General features: G+C 42.0%; 1 protein-coding gene across 13 annotated transcripts in view; it reads right to left on the bottom strand.

Moving 5' to 3' along the window:
- The window catches only part of SYNE2 (spectrin repeat containing nuclear envelope protein 2), a 244,648-nt gene that overhangs the window by 218,984 nt on the left and 4,935 nt on the right, over positions 1–20,729 (bottom strand). For all 13 annotated transcript variants that reach the window (XM_083350942.1, XM_083350953.1, XM_083350943.1 and 10 more), the window contains exon 2: positions 4,498–4,637. In XM_083350942.1, coding sequence (XP_083207068.1) covers positions 4,498–4,576 — 79 coding nt within the window. In that variant the 5' untranslated portion in view covers positions 4,577–4,637. The remainder of the gene's footprint in view (positions 1–4,497; positions 4,638–20,729) is intronic.

The raw sequence follows: 20,729 nt of genomic DNA, 5'->3' as shown, positions 1-20,729 counted from the left end.
ACTGCATTAGTGGCCAATTCCCAACCCAGGTCCAAATTTCTTCTTTCAGCTTATAAAGTATAAAACATTCTCGGAGTAGGCTATCTTCCAGATTGTTTTTGACCATTACAGAACCAGATGATCTATAAGCTTATGAGGTCTTATTGTGTGTGCTGTGATTGGCAATGTTCTCGTATGGTTACTGATAGGGGACCTCTCTATGATGTTACCTGCTGACTGGAATGCTCTTTCCCCTAAAATTCATGAGAACTTACTATATAGTCGTCCTTGACTTATGACCACAATTGAGCCAAAAAATTCTGTTGCTAAGTGAGACATTTGTTAAGTGAATTTTGCCCCATTTTACGACCTTGCTTGCCACAGTTAAGTGAATCACTGCAGTTGCTAAGTTAGTGACACAGTTGAGTGAATCTAACTTTCCCACTGACTTTGCTTGTCAGAAGTTTGCAAAAGTTTGCAAAATGACCCCGGGACACTATAACCATCATAAATATGAACCATTGGCTAAGTGTCTGAATTTTGATCACATGACAATGGAAATGCTGCAACGGTCATAAGTGTGAAATACTGTCATAAGTCATTTTTTTCAGTGCCATTGTAACTTTGGATGGTCACTAAATGAACTGTTGTAAATCGAGGACTACCTCTAATGCCTTTCAGATAGTTATTGAAGATTTACCTTTCCACTCAGGCCTTCCTTGTTAGTATGCTATGGATGAATGTTCCTTCTTTTCTATTCATTTTTTAAGCACAGTACTGCAATATTGTTGCCTTAACAATTTTTTATATTTGAAGGTCACTTAGACTTATATACAGTTCCACAGTGCTCTACAGCACTCTTTGAGCAGTTTACAAATGTCAGCATTTTCTCCTAATTTTACTGACTTCAGAAGAATGGAAGGCTGATTCAAACTTGAGCCGGTCAGGATTAAACTCCTGGCAGTGGGCACAATCAGCCTGCAGTATTGCATTGTAAGCACTGCACCACATTAGTAGTATTTATAATATGTATATATAATGTGAGAATGTGTATATGATGTTTGACTTTGACATACAGAAGTTTTTATAGCTGGTCATAAAAAGATTTTCAAGGGAAACATAAAGCCTATGCATTTCTATTCATGAAAACACAAATGTGTTTGGGTGAATTAAGAAGATACCTGGGGCATCCAAGAAGGAAGCAAGCGCTTCATTAGTCCCATTGCACAAATGGATATCCATACCCATAATGTTAGGTGTAGCCTGGCTTTCTCTCCCTATTGATGCCTCTTGGATTTTCATATATCAGTAAGCTGTTGGCATCCATATTTTAGCTCTCTGTCTCTAGAAAGGACATACAGACTAAGGAGAAGCAGATTAAATCACACTATCTGTCTTTCAGGTGATATTTCCCTCAATTCAGTGTGGTTGCACAGTAATTCAATCAAATGGAAACTGCCATGAGTCATCACAGAATTTGTTGACTGTTTCTTCATCCTTGGCATTTATGATTGCTTTGTTAAGGAGAAGGGTGTGGTAGTAGACACACCTAAACTGAATTCCCTTTCTAAAGAAAAATATTAAACTGTGGTGCTACTGCACGATAGCAAATTACTTCAATAGCACTTAGACTTATATACAATTCCATAGTGCTCTACAGCACTCTTTGAGCAGTTTACAAATGTCAGCATTTTCTCCCAATTTTACTGACTTCAGAAGAAGGGAAGGCTGAGTCAAACTTGAGCCGGTCAGGATTAAACTCCTGGCAGTGGGCACAGTCAGCCTGAAGTATTGCATTGTAAGCACTGCACCACATTAGTAGTATTTATAATATGTATATATAATGTGAGAATGTGCATATGATGTTTGACTTTGACGTACAGAAGTTTTTATAGCTGGTCATAAAAAGATTTTCAAGGGAAACATAAAGCCTATGCATTTCTATTCATGAAAACCAGCGAGGAAAATCACTACCAACAGAATTCCTAATTGATACCATTATACAGCTCCTTCACATTTTTGCAATAAAGTGGGATATTCATAACTAGGGCTAAAGTTTTTCTTTGAATATAGCAAAAAAAATTGATTTATTAAATCACTTTGAGTAGACTTGTGCTTATCCAATTTCCTAGCCAACCACAATTCCAGGAAAGTGACTAATCAAGGTGCCTTTGCTCTGTTTCTTCATTGTTAGCATGTAGATACAGGCTTGTAACTTGCCTAAGAGCCAAGAGCAACTAGAATTCCATGCAGGTGAGCAAGCAAGCTGTCAAATATTTTATAGATTGCCCCATCCTTCTTTGCAATTACTAGCATAAAATTTTAAATTCCTAGCTTCTGAACTAATAATAAAACAAGCTCAGAAGAGTAAATTTTTGTAAGCTTATTTATGTATACTGGATTCACATTGTTTTATCCATAGTTTATCAATCAAGCCACAATTGTTTATCTTATAATGTCATATAAACCTCATGTCATATAAACTTCATCAAGTGGTTTTCATACCACTGCACTGCCTTCACATAATACAGTAAATTGGAAAAAAATGATTTGCCACGTTGAGTGATTTAAGTGATATTTCTGTCAATCTGTTCAAAATATCTTGTTTATCTAGTTATTTTAGCCCAGGGTATTGTGCAAGTCCAGTTTCTGTTGACAATTCAGATATAGAATGAATTCAGTAAACCAATGTTAATCACAGAATACAGCTAACAAATATAATCATTATCTTGCACCAATCACATATGTTTTGGTTATGAAACCAATTAATTGTAGTTATTCACTAGATCATCTTTAAGCAAACCATATTTAGGCACCATGTACGAAGATAGCCATGACCTGGTATAAATTTGTCCATATATTAAATCCATGATTTTGGCAGCAGGAATGAAAGTTGCGATTTGATTAAAGGAGTAGCCAACATGCATCTCATATTCTTAAAGTTAAGAGGGTACTGATTTACAATACAGTAGTAGACCATTCATCTGTATAGCACAGCATTCTCTGCAATGTTTGCAAAAGTTCCCCAGGTTTATGGTCAGGGGTCTTTTTCAGCGCTAGGTGACAGGAACTTAACTGGTGACATTCTGTCATCAGTATGTATGCTTTACTGAACTATAGCTCAGTAGGCTACAATGGCACTGAATGCCTACTGAGCATTCAGAAATAAACAAACATCCCATTTTCCAATCTGCTTTTTCATATTAAGTGAGCACCCTCACTCTATACATTTAGCAAAGTACAAAACAGGTAAGTATTTGGGCTAAGGATTTCTGAACATCAAAAAATTTTCTTGACAAGTCTTCACAAAAGCAAGAGAATGAAAGCAAAATTATTTCTATCAAGGTTGTGCAAAACCTTTGAAAAGAACACTTTACAAATTTTATTGAAGCAATGCACAGTTTAGGCATGTCCTGTGGAAGGTTCCCACTTGAGACACACACACACTGGTTTGGATATATCAGAGACACCACTTCCAATGGACTGGAATTGGTTCACCAATTTGATTTGAACATCATTCTTCTTCCAAAGACAAATTAGGTTTTTCAACTAATGAAATAGAACAATCAATACATTCTAAACAAGAGGAAACAATTGATACTAATGCTATTAAATGAAGGTTCAGAGCATAAATCCATACATTTACAATTTTGTGAAATTCATTCATAGAAATGAATGAATTTCAATGGAGATTCTATGTCTATGGAGATTCTCAGTCATCCAGGTCATGGTTGTCCCAAAGGTGCTTTTTCAAAAGGCTACTGGACTTTGTTTCTTCACTTGAAAATGTTTCATTTCTTATCTAAAAAGCTTCTTCAGTTGAACTAAAAAAGCTTCTTGGATCTTCAAGCAAGATATCTTGGTCTTCAAGCAAAAAACAAGTCCATTGCCTTTTGGGAAAGCACCTTTGCTATAACCCAGGATTTATTAAACTATGCTCAGTTGTAAAATAATGGATTGACTTGTATATAATGTATATAATTTTAAAGGCCTGTAGTTGCCTCATCCCCTAAATGATTTGGGGATATCCCCTCACTAATCCAAACTGTAGTTTTTAATGTGGCAGAAGAATAAAAATACATGACTAGAGAATATTCAATTACATGTAGCAATATATTAACATTTCATTTCAACTCCAGATATATTAATTTTAATATTTGACCTCAGTTTACCCACTATTTTTGGAATAAAATTCTTGGCATATCTTCAGAGACAAGTAGCTCTTAGCGAAGGATAAAATAATGTCTATGTTGTGATCTCAAAACAAACAAACAGCAATGTAGCTTAGCATGGCACCAGTATTCAGATGACAACATATTTCTTTGCTGGAAGAATCCAGCTGATTATGAACAGAAGCAAGGCACCACATTAGATTAATATTATTCATTTTACTTTATTTCAAGTCTATCCTGTGGTCTGAAATAATCTAATGAGGCTATGACCATAAACATCTGTTGCATAAAAATTATATATGTGTATGTGCGTGTGTTTGTGTGTATGCATTTAAACAAAGCCTACCTTGCAATGAATAATGACGATCATCAATCTCGGTAGATGATTGTTCTTCAGATACCAATGAAGTTTTAAGAGGCTCCATGCTTTTATGGCCAAACAATTACTATAAGCTCATTTCAGTGGCCAAACTGGAAGACAGAAACCTAAAAGAGAAACCAACATTAACAGCAGTCAGCATGACTTCTCTTGTAAAACTGATGCTTTCTGAAAAAGCCTCTGGACTTAGAAAGGCAACAACTCACTTGCTTCTCTCTGCTAAGAACAATGTTTACTTAAATTATCTGGATCTGGAACTACTCCTTTCTGAATCATAAATCTATCAGTTAGCTTTCTAGGCTGTACTCCTGTTGGCTCACCTCCATTTTTGCAAAGGTCGCAGCCAAAAACCAGAGATATATTTCTTGAAAAATCAAAAAAAACATGAAGCATAGATTGGAAAGAGTGAAAAAGTCAGACTGACAAGTTTCCCGGGGCCCAAGCTACTTTGAGAGAAGTTTCTTTTATTTCACCCTTTTGCAAGATGGGATCCTTTTCTTGCTCAGCAATTATTACAGCAGGTTGGATACAAAAGTAGCTGAACCAACAAAAGATTAAAAGGTAGCTATGAAAGTAAAGTTGCCTGACACAAGAACAGCCTTTCTTGTCCTATCTGTATCTTAGCTACCACAGTGTACCCATGCACATTCCTTTTGCAACAGAGTTCATGTTTCAGCCCTGAACTTGGTAACTTGCCTAACATTTGAATGCTAACACTTTTTAATAAAAAAACACATTTTGAGCTGCTAAAGACATTGCAAACTCATCTAAATGAAAGAAAACTTCATGGACTTGCAATAGATCTCTGCTATCAGTTAGTGAAAGCTCAAAAAAAGAAACAAACTAAATGTAAAAATCTAAACCCAAAAAAGAAACGAACAAAAAAGCGGGGAGAAAGTATAGGAGCCAAACAAATCTGCCCTTCACTCACCACAAAAAAATGGCAATAAATTTACATTATTTCCTACTGAGGTATAGTAGATGTCCAGTCCATAGAATTTTGTCACTCTATACTGTTTTGGATCAAAATTCCTCAGTCCTGAGAAAAAACACCTCTTCACTGCTATTTGTTTAAAACTTTAAAAGCAAATCTCTCTAACACCTTACCTCATGATCTAATGGAAAAACAGAAAGGCAAGATGAATACATGGAGGGTAGATCTGTCAGCAGTAATTTGGTGCAACAGAAGTGAAGTCTCTGGGATTCAGTTCACTCATAATAGTAAGCCAGAATGGGGTTTGTTTGGTTTATGGCTTAAAGTGTTATGCAAAGCCAGCCAATTATGGTTTATTTTTGTGCTATGAAAAGACAAAACTTAATTCAATGTGCAAACTTAACCTAAATCTAGTCTACGCTTTGTTCCAAAACTAAACATTGGGAGGAAACCGATAAATCTGGTGAAACAATTGTTCATAAATATTTTTTTCCGCAGAACATGGAAGCTTGTTTGTTGGGCTGGATTAGATTGGATTGGATTGGATTCAACAGGAGGCCAGTTCTCCATCCTCTAAATTACATTGTTTTTACCTTATGTTTGTTTTAATGTTGTTGAAACACAGTAATTTCCACAGTTAGGCATGTTCCATTCGATTCTCCAGAGAGTATTTATTTATGATCTCGCCAAGAATTCTGAATCATTTTATATCCTTATATGGCCAGAGCTTTTTAATATAAGCAAATGAATACTTCCAGCAATACACTAGTAATTTATAACAGAGGTCAGATGAGAGAAAACTCCCTTGGAAAATATATAAGATAGTACAGGCTTTATGTAACTAGGTTTCACTTTCCTTTTTAAGTACTGAACAGAAACTTTGATTGTTTAACATGCTGGAGGAATCAGGGACATAAAATTCCTGCAAGCACTTCTTAGGCCCAAACAAGTTTTCTTATTCCATTATCACTTCTAAAACTGATCTGTATGCAGCAGGGGCAGTTTTCTTGGTTTTTCTAGAACAGGGGTCTTCAAACTTGGCCCTTTTATGACTTGTGGACTTCAACTCCCAGAATTCCTCAGCCAGTGTGTCTGGCTAAGGAATTCTGGGAGTTGAAGTCCACAAGTCATAAAAGGGCCAAGTTTGAAGACCCCTGTTCTAGACTGTACCACTGTTCTCCACAGCACCTGAAGGTAGGACAAGAAGCAATGGATGCAAACTAATCAAGGAGAAAAAATTCCTGACAGTTGGAACAATTAATCAGTGGAACAACCTGCCTCCAGAAGTTGTGAATGCTCCAACATTGGAAGTTTTTAAGAAGAGACTGGACAGCCATTTGCCTGAAATGGCATCAGGAGAGTTTTGCCATTGCCGGCAATGGGGTGGGCGCGGCTTCCAGATGACGCATCCAGCCCGCTGGCAGTTTGACACCCCTGGACTAGAAGACCTCCAAGGTCCCTTCCAATTCTGCTATTCTGTTATTATGTCCCTGGAGAAGGGAGAACTGAACATCTGAATGCTAAACCACTCACATACCAAAAGAGATTATTACAAAATCCTGCTTCTTAACACAATAATTGTCTACACTTTTAATGAAAATGAGTTATTTTGATGAAAATACATTTAAACTCTTCATTGCATATTAGCTACATGATAGTAGAGTTCAGGGGAAACAGTACCATGTGATTCTGATAGTTGTATGTTGAAATTTAATGGATACTAAAACAAAATGACACGGTAAGGCCTAACTCTCCCCCTTAACTGAGATTATCCCAGAGAAGGGAAAATAAGTTTAGAAATCAAACATCAAAAGAGCAAGATGTTGGTTCCCAAAAAGTGAGAGAGCCACATATTATATTATGTTTGGCTTGGAAGCCTGCCACCATTATATAAATAGAACCACGGCTCAAATCTCATAGAGGAAAAAGAAAAGGCCCAACTTAGTTTGTCCTGAAAATAACACTTGGAAAGATTTCCAAAGCAGAAAGTGAAAAATAGCAGTAGCCATATTGTGTTTATGGTTTGTTTGTTTCTCTGTCCTTCCATTCCAAGTTGTTTTAAGTGATACATGAGAAAAAAAGACAATACTTCAAAAACAATATTGGTACAAAAGGTACCAATTAACATTCCCCCCAACCCCCAACCAAGGCTGCTGAGTCTTGGGGGTGGGGGGAATAGAAGCTTTGCATATCTTAAAAATCCTTCACAGTGTAATGTCTGGAATATGCATAGACATGGTAAGTCAGACATGTCAAACACAAGGCCCGGGGGCCAAATCCGGCCCACGAAGTGGTTTCATGTGAAGCCATCCTGCTGCCGGTATCAACTTCCCTCCGCCCTGTGCGTTCCCACAGAGAGGGCCTCCTCAGGGTGCCACCGGTCAGAGAATGTCGATTGGTGGCCCCCAGGGGGAGATCCTTCTCTGTGGGCGCCCCGGAACTATGGAATCAGCTACCGGTTGAGCTCCGGATGGCGCCCGATCTTCGCTCCTTTCGCCGCGAGCTAAAAACATACTTTTTTGAACAAGCTGGCCTGGCCTGATGGGGGACTGGGGGGGGGGTTGTTATTGTTATTTTATTGGGGTTTTAAGATGTATTTTTAGTATATGGGCATGTATTTAATTATTTTTTAACTTTTGTAATCCTGTATTTTTATTCTTGCCCTGTTCACCGCCCTGAGTCCTTCGGGAGAAGGGCGGTATAGAAATATTATAAATCCTGGAAACAGTGAGGGAACGGCCCCCACTGCCTTGGCCCTGGCCCAGAGACCCTCCTTCTGCCAGAGACCCTCAGATCTGTCCCACTCCTGCCCAGGCCCCCATAGGCACCCTTGATGCGAACGATGTAGAGCTGGCCACGCCCACCCAGTAGGCCATATGCACTCTAGCCACGCCCACCCAGTAGGCCACGCCCACCCAGGCCATACCCACCCGGCCCCCTGAGGGCAACCACAATGCTGATGCAGCCCTCAATGAAATTGAGTTTGACACCCCTATGGTAAGTAAACAGATTGGATTCTCTAACTAAAGTCATCATGAACATGAAAGTCATCATGGACATGAAGGCTGTAGCTCAGTAGCATTCCACCTTGTTTGAGTCCCTAAATGCTAGCAGGCATTTTCAGATCTCAGCTGGAAGCCTTGAAAGGGTTATCAAACCACTCATACTAATTTAGAGAAATCAGGGGAAGTTTGAATCCATTAATGTGTTTTCTTCTTTCTTCCAGTTAAGTGAAAAACTAAGTACAGGTAATCTTTGACTTACAACCACAATTGAGCCCAAAACGTCTGCTGCTAAGTGAGACATTTGTTACATGACTTTTGACCATTTTACAATCTTTCTTGGCAACGTTGTTAAGTGAATCACTGCAGTTGTTAAGTTAGTAGCATGGTGGTTAAGTGCATCTGGCTTCCCCCTTTGACTTTGCTGGTCAGAAGGTCACAAGAGATGATCACATGATCCGAGGACTCTGCAACCGGCATAAATATGAGTCAGTTGACAGGCATCTGAATTTTGATCATTGATGGTGCAATGGTCGTAAGTGTGAAAAACAGTCATAAGCCTCTTTTTCAGTGCCGTTGAACTTTGAACAGTCACTAAAAAAACTGTTGTAAACCAAGGACTACCTGCATTAATATTACAAGAAAAATAGAACAACACAGTTTTGAAAATAATATATTGGCAAAACCTTCAAATCAGCCAACACTTGAGGCAGGGCTTCTCTGACTGGATCAAACAAGTGTGTTTTCCAACTATGTAATACATCCTGTGGAGGTTTATTGCACATCTATATACCGTATATACTTGAGTATAAGCCGAATTTTTCAGCCCACTTTTTGGGCTGAAAAACTCCACTTCGGCTTATACTCCAGTCAACAAAAAAATTTTACCGAGGACTTGCGCGCGGCCGAGGCTTCGGTGCTTCCCTCCAGAGGAAGAAGGCGCTGGATGCGGCCGGCTCTGCGGGGAAGGGGGAGCGGCGGCGGGGGCGACGGAAAAGCCGCAAAAACGGTAGGAGAGATGCTGACTGGCGGCGGCCTCGGAGGAGGCGGAGGGGGAGGAGGGAGGGAAGGGTGACCGGGCGGGGGAGGGGGGGGTGAGCCAGAAGGAAAAGGGAAAGTCATCCCGCAGAGCGGTTGCGAAAAGAGGGAGGAGATAAGCCAGCCCGGTACCTGAATCCGCTTCCTGTGTCTCCTCTGCTCTGCCATGATGTCCCCGTTTTGGTCTCCTGGTGACGTGGGGCTGAGCCGGAAAAGGGGGAGGGGGAGACCGAGGGAGGGAGGAAAGAAGAGAGAGAGAGAGACGAGCTAGCATCAGCCAGCGGTGTCACGCGGGGCAGCAAGCCATTAGGAGCCCTTGGGGAGGCAGCGCAGTCTGGCCGCTGGGCTTGTGTGTGTGTGTGTGTCCCATCTGCAAAGCTTCCGAGGAAGGAGAAGCGGGATACTGGTTGGGGGGGGAGCGGCAAAAGCGGGGGGGGGAGAGAGAAACGGCTCCGCCTTTGGTTCCCCCTCCTAAAGCACAGGGGCGCTAGAGAAAGTTTGGAGTTGGGTAAGGAAGCGCAAAATTCAGGAAGAAAAGCGGGGCGGCGGGCGAACGGGAGACCTGTACAAGGGGGAAGGGGAACTCTCTGCTTTTGTGCGTGCGTGCGTGTGTGTGTGTGTGTGTCCCATCTGCAAAGCTGCCGAGGAAGGAGAAGTGGGATACTGTTTGGGTGGGGGAGCGGCAAAAGCGGGGGGGGGGGAAGAGAAACGGCTCCGCCTTTGGTTCCCCCTCCTAAAGCACAGGGGTGCTAGAGAAAGTTTGGAGTTGGGTAAGGAAGCGCAAAATTCAGGAAGAAAAGCGGGGCGGCAGGCAAACGGGAGACATGTACAAGGGGGAAGGGGAACTCTCTGCTTTGTGTGTGTGTGTGTGTGTGTGTGTGTTTGTGGGGCCCATCTGCAAAGCTGCCGAGGAAGGAGAAGCAGGATACTGGTTGGGGGGGGAGCGGCAAAAGCGGGGGGGGGAGAGAGAAACGGCTCCGCCTTTGGTTCCCCCTCCTAAAGCACAGGGGCGCTAGAGAAAGTTTGGAGTTGGGTAAGGAAGCGCAAAATTCAGGAAGAAAAGCGGGGCGGCAGGCAAACGGGAGACCTGTACAAGGGGGAAGGGGAACTCTCTGCTTTGTGTGTGTTTGTGTGTGTGTGTGTGTGTGTGTGTGGCCCATCTGCAAAGCTGCCGAGGAAGGAGAAGCGGGATACTGGTTGGGTGGAGGAGGCAGTGGCGGCGGCGGAGGCGGCCGCAGCACCGGCAGTCTTCCGCTTTTGCCGCTTTTGTGTGTGCGTGTGTGTGTGTCCCATCTGCAAAGCTGCCGAGGAAGGAGACACACAAAGACACACAAAAGCGGCAAAAGCGGAAGGCTGCCGGTGCTGCGGCCGCCGCCGCCACTGCCTCCTCCATTTCTCCTTCCTCGGCAGCTTTGCAGATGGGCCACACACACACACGCACACACAAAAGCGGCAAAAGCGGAAGACTGCCGGTGCTGCGGCCGCCTCCGCCGCCGCCACTGCCTCCTCCACCCAACCAGTATCCCGCTTCTCCTTCCTCGGCAGCTTTGCAGATGGGCCACACACACACACACACACACACACACACACACACAAAGCAGAGAGTTCCCCTTCCCCCTTGTACAGGTCTCCCATTCGCCCGCCGCCCCGCTTTTCTTCCTGAATTTTGCCCTTCCTTACCCAACTCCAAACTTTCTCTAGCGCCCCTGTGCTTTAGGAGGGGGAACCAAAGGCGGAGCCGTTTCTCTCTCTCCCCCCCCCCCGCTTTTGCCGCTCCCCCCAACCAGTATCCTGCTTCTCCTTCCTCGGAAGCTTTGCAGATGGGACACACACACACACACGCACACACACAAAAGCGGCAAAAGCGGGGGGGGAGAAAGAAACACCTTGTTCTCTCGTCTCAGCGGAGACTTGTTTCGGGGGATCCAGCCTCTGTCACCCCCTTCTCTCAGCTGGGCAGCTGACAGAAAGGGGCAGCAGAAGCTGCATCCCCCGAAAGAAGTCTTCGCCGAGAAAATGGGCGCTGAGATTTTCTCGGCGAAGACTCACCTTCTCCCGTTCATCACATTCTTCGGTAAAGAGATTCACTCGATCCATGGTTTCAAGGTTGGGGTAGAGAAATCCCGGTTTGTTTCAAGAAACCGGGGTGGTTTATGAGCCTATAGATTTTAGACTTTGCATCTTGTTTTGCTTCCTCGGTTCCCACGAAGCCCGAAATTCTTTTTTTCCCCCTCTGGTTTCTGCCCAACTGTCAACTCGTGGTAAAACAAACAAACAGAAAGCCCCCCCCCTCTCTCTCTCTCTCTCTAACGAATTGAACAGGCACCCAAGCTATCAGGTGATGGCGTTCACGCTTGGGTGTTTGCGCGGATCAGAAACGGAAGGAGAAATTCATTTCTGCTTGCAATTCACTATCTCGGGCATCCCTGAGAGAAGAGAGCTTTTAAAGAAGCAGCTGCAAAATTCGTTCATCCTCATCCTCTTCCTCATCCTCATCCTCATCTCCTCTCTCTCTCTCTCTCTCTCTCTGTGTGTGTGTGTGTGTGTGTGTGTGTGTGTGTGGTGTTATCTCGAACCAGATGGGATGGCAAAGTCAAATGCAAATGGGGATCTTGCAGATCTTGCCCTGCCTTTCACCCCACGGTTACCTTCTGTTCTTGATGAGCTCACGAGTGCTCAAGGACAAAATAGGGCAGGGCAGAGCCGGCAGTTAAAAATAGGATGCAGATAAAAGGAAAGGTAAGGAGGGGTTCAGGTTGAGAGGAGAGGCTGCATAGCCTTAGTGTAACTCCTGTTTGGGCTGACTGGGTTGCCTCCGATGGGCTCTGACAGTGGAACAGAATGGAATAGAAAATATGGAATGGAATGGAACAGAACGTAGAACAGAACAGAACAGAACAGAACAGAACAGAACAGAACAGAACAGAACAGAACAGAACAGAATAGAATAGAATAGAATAGAAAAGAAATATAGAAAGTGAATGGAATAGAATAGAATAGAATAGAATAGAATAGAATAGAAATATAGAAAGTGAATAGAATAGAATAGAATAGAATAGAATAGAATAGAATAGAATAGAATAGAATAGAATAGAATAGAATAGAATAGAATAGAATAGAAATATAGAAAGTGAATGGAATAGAATAGAATAGAATAGAACAGAACAGAACAGAACAGAACAGAACAGAACAGAACAGAACAGAACAGAATAGAATAGAATAGAATAGAATAGAATAGAATAGAAACATAGAAAGTGAATGGAATAGAATAGAATAGAATAGAATAGAATAGAATAGAATAGAATAGAAATATAGAAAGTGAATGGAATAGAATAGAATAGAATAGAAATATAGAAAGTGAATAGAATAGAATAGAATAGAATAGAAAAGAAATATAGAAAGTGAATAGAATAGAATAGAATAGAATAGAATAGAATAGAATAGAATAGAATAGAATAGAATAGAATAGAATAGAAATATAGAAAGTGAATGGAATAGAATAGAATAGAAATATAGAAAGTGAATAGAATAGAATAGAATAGAATAGAATAGAATAGAATAGAATAGAATAGAATAGAAATATAGAAAGTGAATAGAATAGAATAGAATAGAATAGAATAGAATAGAATAGAATAGAATAGAATTATAGAAAGTGAATGGAATGGAATAGAATAGAATAGAAATATAGAAAGTGAATAGAATAGAATAGAATAGAATAGAATAGAATAGAATAGAATAGAATAGAGCTGGAAGGGACCTTGGAGGTCTTCTAGTCTAGCCCCTTGCTCAAGCAGGAGGACCTATACCAGTGGTGGTGAACCTATGGCACGCCTGCCAGAGGTGGCACTCAGAGCCCTCTCTGTTGGCACGTGCGCCACCACCGCTGCCAGCAGCAGGTCCTTGTCGGTTGGTGGACTGAAAGAAAAGGGAGGGGGAAGCATTTTACATGCGTGCATGCGCGCACGGGGCCACGAGCAGGCACATGCTGCAAAGGGGGCGGGGCTAGTGCCTGCGTGATACTCACTAGCCCAGCCCTGTTCTCACGTGGTGCGGTGCCTTGTATCTGCACCCTGCGGCGCGGCGGTTGGCATTTTTGTGCCTTGCGGTACGGTGGCCCATTTTTTGCTGCCCCTTTTTTTCGTGCCAGAGGCGGCACTCAGAGGCGCCTCCCTGTCCCCTCCCCCGAGGGCACCAGAATGCCGATGCTGCCTTGGCACTTTGTGACAAACAAGTGGGTTTTGGCTTGTGGTTTGGGCACTCGGTCTCTAAAAGTTTCGCCACCACTGACCGATACCATCTCAGACAGGTGAATGTCCAGTCTCTTCTTAAAAACCTCCAGTGATGGAGCACTCTTGATTTCTGGTGGCAAGCTGTTCCACTGGGCAGCTGAGAGAAATGGGCGGCAGAAGCTGCATCCCCCGAAAGAAGTCTTCGCCGAGAAAATGGGCGCTGAGACGCCTCATTCTCTCGCTCAGCGGAGACTTCTTTCGCGAGATCCAGCCTCTGCCGTGCTGCACCGAGAGAACAGCAAGCCGCCCCATTCTCTCGGCAGAGCACTCCACCGCCCCATTCTCTCGGCGGCTTGCCACCCCTTTCTCTCATCTCAGCAGAGACGTCTTTCGGGGGATCCAGCCTCCAGCTGCTGCATTTCCCAGCCTCGGCTTATACTCGAGTCAATAACTTTTACCAGTTTTTTGGGGTAAAATTGGGGGTCTCGGCTTATACTCGAGTCGGCTTATACTCAAGTATATACGGTACTATTTTAAAAAATCTTGTTTGTATGTAACCTTTAACTGGATGAAACAGTCCATCGCAGGGTAACAATTTTTGAACCAAAATACTCAAATGGGTAAACTTACAGAATGTGTCCAAAATTTGGAACCATGACTCCTATGGAATGAAATTTGGTATATTTTATAAAAAATTTATATGAGGCTCAAGCCCAGATACAACACAATCCAATCGAGTTCATTTGCAAAATCCAGTCGAGTTCATTTGCTTACACCTATTGGACATAATCTTATCAAACTAAAGCAATAACTTACTATTACATATATCCTGAGAGATTCTAGGCTGTGGCTACACTGAATCTCTTTATCCCTCTCTCATCCAGTTCAGGACTACACAGTGTTTTAGTCTGAGGCTCTCTCTGGGAATGCTCTGTGTTGCCAAAACTCGCTCCCACTGTTTCCTTTTATCATATTTTATGACATAAGATAAAATGCCATAAAACATTTCCTGTGGTCAACTCCTGATTCTTGGCTGTGCTACATATGCAGTTCAAAATGGGCTGTTTTCAAGGAAGATAGATCTCTGAATATCTTACTGAATTTTTAAGAACTTTTCCAGTGAAGGCGTATTGCCAGTGAAGCCCTGCCACTGTTAAAGGCATTGAGGAATTTGGTAAAGAAATATCTCTGAAATGATGACCCAATGTGTCACAGATTGTCTAGTAGTTCTCTACAAAAGTCCTTACAGTTCCCATATCCTTAAAGGTAAAGGTTCCCCCGCACATGCGTGCTAGTCATTTCCGACTCTAGGGGCTGGTGCTCATCTACCTTTCAAATTCAGATTGACAGATATTTGACCATAAAAGAGAGAATAAGCAAGGAAATACTATAAACTGCTGCCCAAGAAATCAGATATCATTTGAGTCATTTAAAAATGTTATCAAAATGTCATCAACAAGCTTTCTCTAGAACTGTCCTTAAAAATGTGTTTGGAAATTGAAACAGGTGCAAAATGTGAAGGCTGACAATCCGGTGTAAGCTACAGGGTTCACATGATGCCAGTCCAAAAAGATCTGCACTGTCTGCCAATTGCCTACTGGTCACAATTTTAGATGTTTAATATCTGAATATCATCTACTATGAACTTGCTCAGTTACACAGAACAACAGGAGGCTTTGGGAAAGACGTCCTACTGCCAGAAGTTCAGCGATCAAATATACTGGAAAGACTCTGTGGTTCCTATGTGGTTCTCAGGTAACTGAATGATCTCCCCAAGAAGATGTCTCCTTTTCTCCTAGAAGACCACATTTTTTGTTTAAAGATTTTAAAGGTTTTTATCTTGCCTTTTTTCATTTACAACTCAACTCTTATATTCCCCCACAGCATCAACCCTATGAGGTGGGTTGAAATGAGTGTGTGTGACTGGCCCAGTGTCATCCAGCCAGCTTCCATGCCTAAGGCAGGACTAGAACTCACAGTCTCCTGGTTTCTCGGTCTGCACCTTAATCACTGCACCATTAAAAGTCAGGCTTTTAATTATTTTGAATATTGATTTTAAATTTGGTTTAATTTTAATTGCATGAGTTTTATTATTTATGCCCTATATTTTTATTGCTGTAAGATACTTTGACTATTGGAATAAACAAAAAAATATAGAAAATAAAAAATAAATCAAAATAATTATACTCAGTATGTTACAAAAGGATTCTTTCAAAAAATGCTGGTTTGGATTAAAATTAACTGTAGCCTAAAAGATCTATAATGACCTACACCATGTAAAGCTGTTAACAGACTGAATATTGTAAAACTCTGGCAGGGCTGTTCTCTGCCTTTTGTAAAGGTTAACCCCAAAACAGAATAGGCCATATTGGTATGTGGTGGTGGCAGCTTTACTTATTTATTTGGGTTCCAATAAACTGCTATAAAAAGCTTCTTCACACCAAGTTATTAATCTACATGATTAAGTCAACGCAAAACAACGGTTTCCCGTTCACTCTGCCTCCTATTAAAATTCTGTGCAGAGCTTTGCTTAAATGCTTGTGCATTGGCCATGCCTGATGCTCTAGGATGTATGATTACTTGAGTAATGAGTTTAAGCTACCTTGGGGCCAAATCTAATAGAGATATTGCTGTGACACCTTGGGCCAGAATTAGCAGAGATAATCCTAATGATTTTTTTTTTAAATGTAGGGTATCTTGGGATCAACCCTCCAGGAAATGTTCCTTGGGCTAGAATTGGTAGAGAAGTTCCTGTGATACTTCAAATCAATTTTGATAAAGCCCGGAACTGATTGATCAGCTCAAGACGTCAAACATAGGAAATCCAGAGGAGTGTTTTGGAACATAGTGTTAATTGATAGACACACACACACCCCTCCAAAACAAGATCCACCATAGTTGTGTGAACAGAGAAGAAAGAAAATGCAGATATGTCAATGGGCCCCAGGATAGGCATAACACAGGTGGCTCCTACTTAACTCATAATTATTTTGTGCTCCTAAATCATGGGTGTCAAACTGCCGGCCCATGGGGCCGGATGCATCATAGCAAAACCGTGCCCACCCCATTGCCGGCGATGGGAAAAAAGTCACATTACGTCACAACATGTCACCTGACGTTGCGAGTTTGACACCCCTGTCCTAAATCAACTGAAGCAGGCTACCCTTGCCTGCTTGGGGAGCCTTAGGTAGTTTTGGAGAGCAAGCTCCCGTGACGCTAATGCATAAAGAGGAACAAGATAAGTAAGGAATTAAGAATTTTTTCCTAGAAGTGGTACCAACACACAGGAGACATATGGTAGAATAATAGAGTGCATCCAACTAACTCACTTTGCAACTGGAGGTTTGCTTTTAACCAATAAGGCTATAAAATACAGTTGAGCTTCCAAATGAATTTATAAAGTATAAAAATGAAAAGCAATTAAATATATTAATTTTTAATACTGATTTTAAAAAGAGGGAGAAGAAAGCACATTCAAGGAAAATATGAACAATAGGATTCATTCAGGAGAAGAGAGAGGGAAAACAGAGAGGTCTTGTTATTAAAACAACAGTAAAACAAAGCCAATCAAATGTGTTGGGGATGCACCATATAACATAGATGACCTACTTTTTCCTTTGCATAACTCCTCTGTGTACCAACATTTCTGCAGTAGAAATGCTGAAACAAAAGTTCTTAGAGCTTCTTTTGCTCAAAAAGACAGCAAGCAAATGAGATATTGACAATTAAAACTATAAAATAAATAAATAAAATTATTATTATTATTATTATTATTATTATTATTATTATTATTATTATTATTATTATTATTATAACACTACTAACTTGGTAAGAAACAAGGAAAAGCAGCCTTTTTAAAAAAGAAATGCACACATTACCTTTTATTGAGAGTGTTTCACACGCATTATTCACTTTGGCTGTTTCATTAGTGGAATTCTATCTTGAGAAAATCACAAGGAATGTGTAACATGCATTTGCAACTATTTTTTGTTTCCCTTCTGATTGCTGAAATGGGCCACTGAATTTCAAACTGTAACTCTTCACAAGGACTTCTTCTCTTACACCCAGTAAGTCGCCATGGATCTTGTGGAAAAAGAAAGGAAGATATGGGAGTCTTAAATAAACCATTGTCATAGACCAGGGGTCGGCAACCTGAAAAAGCAAAAGAGCCACTGGGAACCGGTTCCATCACACATAAAAAAAAGTGGGAGCCACGCACATGCATCCACGCACGCACACACGCATAAAACAAAATGTTTTGCGCATGCGCAAAACGTTGTTTTTTGTGCATGCGCGTGCATGGATACACACGTGCGGTTCCACTTTTTTTATGTGGACGCACCTGCACGCCAGCGGCGACGGGTCTCCGTGGTGACGGGCGCTGGGTTGCGACGCCGCCTTCAGCCCGGGCGTCGCCGGAGCCACCCCCGGGACCTCCAAACTGCCGCCCGAACACCCATTTGGAGACCTGCTGGTGCCGGTTAAACCGGCATCAGCAGGTCTCCAAACCGCACCTTCGCTCGAACACCAGCAGGTCTCGCCACGGGTGTTCGGGCAGAGCTGCGTGCGCAGGTCTCCTGCGCCCGCAGCTCTCCAAACCTTTGGAGAGGTGTGCGCGCAGCTCCGCCCGAACAGCGGTTTGGAGACCTGCTGGTGCCGGTTTAGAAAGCTGAAACCGGCACCAGCAGGTCTCCAAACCGCACCTCCACTCGAACACCAGCAGGTCTCAACACGGGTGTTCGGGCGGAGCTGCGCGCGCACCTCCGCCCGAACAGCGGTTTGGAGACCTGCTGGTGCTGGTTTAAAAAGCTGCCGCAGGCCGCGGCAACTTTCTAAACCGGCACCAGCAGGTCTCCAAACCACACCTCCGCCCGAACACCAGCAGGTCTCCAAACCGGCGTTCGGGCGGAGGTGCGAGAGAGGTGCACGCGCAGCTCTCCAAACCTTTGGAGTGGTGCGCGCGCACCTCCTCCCATTCAGAGTGGTGCGCGCGCACCTCCTCCCCTTCAGAGTGGTGCGCGCGCACCTCCACCCGTTCGGAGAGGTGCGCGCGCACCGGGCGACTGGGAGTTGCAGGAGACGGCTCAAAGATCCGCATGCAGCTCCAGAGCCGCGGGTTGCTGACCCGTGTCATAGACTGATAATTTTCTGCTGAAAGCAGAAAATCTCAGGGGGATCAATGGACCAGTGAGAATTTAGATGCCCCATTCATATAGACTACATTTTAGCAAAATATGGCTTTTACAACTGATTTAAATTTTTCTGATGATGGATATCAAGGATGATTTCAAAAGAAAATAACATCATATATCATCATTTGCCATTCCCAAGTTCAAATACTGAAAGAGAATTAATGATAAACCTGACAAGATTTATCAGACTAGAAAGGTCTTTTTTTCCCTTAAATTATGAGTTATGTATGCTCCTTAGTTTGTAGAAAAAATATAAATTTGTGAAGTGATACCAAGGAATATTGGGTCAGCCATAAAAATAAAATCTGAGAATCTCCATTCTAGGAGAAGGGCTGTACTTCAGTTATAGCATATATTCTATATGTAGAAGGTCCATTTCCTAATCCTTGGCATCTTCAGAGATTGGAATGGACTCTAATTTGGAATCTGAAAGGGGCAGGTATATATGGTACCATTTAATTTTGTTAAACTGCAGTTCCTATCATCCCAATCAATACAACTATCAGCCATGCTGACTGAAAGTGATGAAAAACATTTGGAGTGTACCAACAATACTTCAGATCTGATTCTACAAAGATGCCTCCCTTTCAAAGGATCTTGCAGCAATGCAATGAGAAGCCATGCAATCACAGAAAAAATATGTGACTGCTTTAAAAGAATTTTAGGAAGGTGTTTGGACTCTTGATCCTCTGAAGCAGCTTTTCTAAATTATCACACAGCCCTTACAGATAACAGTGGCTAGCTGAAACAATGGACTGTCTCAGATACTGTCAAGATACTGTCACATGTGAAGAGTTCAAATTAGCTACTTCATTGTTCAAAGCCTATTTCACAGCAAGCTTCCCAGAACCTTCAGTTAGTTCAAAATGCAGCAGCCCACATGGCTTTGTGCAGCCCTAGATGTACATGTGTCATCGCTTCTGCAGAATCTGCATTGGCTGCCAATTTGCTTCTGGGTTTAATTCAAGATGCTGGTTGTCACCTTTAAAGCCCTTGGGTCCGGGTTATTTGAAGGACCATCTTTTCCCAGTCACTTCTACCTGACCCTCCAGAGCATGGAGGTGGGTAATACTATGGTCCCCTCTTCTAAGGAGGTTTCATCTAGGGACACCAAGAAAAAGGGCCTTCTCTGTAGTAGCTCCCTCTCTGTGGAGCACCATCACTGAAGAGATAAGATTGGCCCCGAATCTTATTTTGAAAGGCTTTGAAGATCTGGTTCTGCCAATGGACCTGGGGATGGGATGGAGATCTGGTTTCGCTTGGGACCCTAGAATGGGATGGAGCCATCAAATGGCTTATTTGATTGACTGATTGCTGTCATCAGGGGAGTGGGGATTATTGTTTATTGTTTTTATGTTGGGTTTTTGTTTTTGTAAGCAACCTGGAATTATTAAGTGAATTCAGCAGCCATATAAATTTTCTTATTTCTTTATTTTTTAAAATAAAATCCTGAAAGGGCACCAAGTTATTTACTTCTGATGCAATTCATGTTGCTGCTTACACCAAGATAATTTGGTTACTACAATGAACAGAAATTAACTAAACTGGCAGGTGAATTTTAATGGAGCATAGGACAAAATACTTAAATGCACAAGAAGGTCCAATTTGTCCTCTGTGAAAAATCTTGATATTTTGGATATTGTACAACAATACCAATTGAAGCATATACATTAATTTTATGCTAAGAGGCCAAAAGAGAATTAATCTTTTGTTTTAAAAATTAATATCCCATAAATTCATTTTCTGCAATGTCACATGTAATGAAAACTTTTTTGAAGTGCTAGATAAATTTCTTGCCCTCTGC

This window comes from Vipera ursinii (assembly GCF_947247035.1).
Source record: "Vipera ursinii genome assembly, chromosome: 1".
NCBI lineage: Eukaryota > Metazoa > Chordata > Lepidosauria > Squamata > Viperidae > Vipera > Vipera ursinii.
The sequence above is the reverse complement of the archived record's forward strand: the minus strand, read 5'-3'. Positions and strand labels throughout refer to the sequence as shown.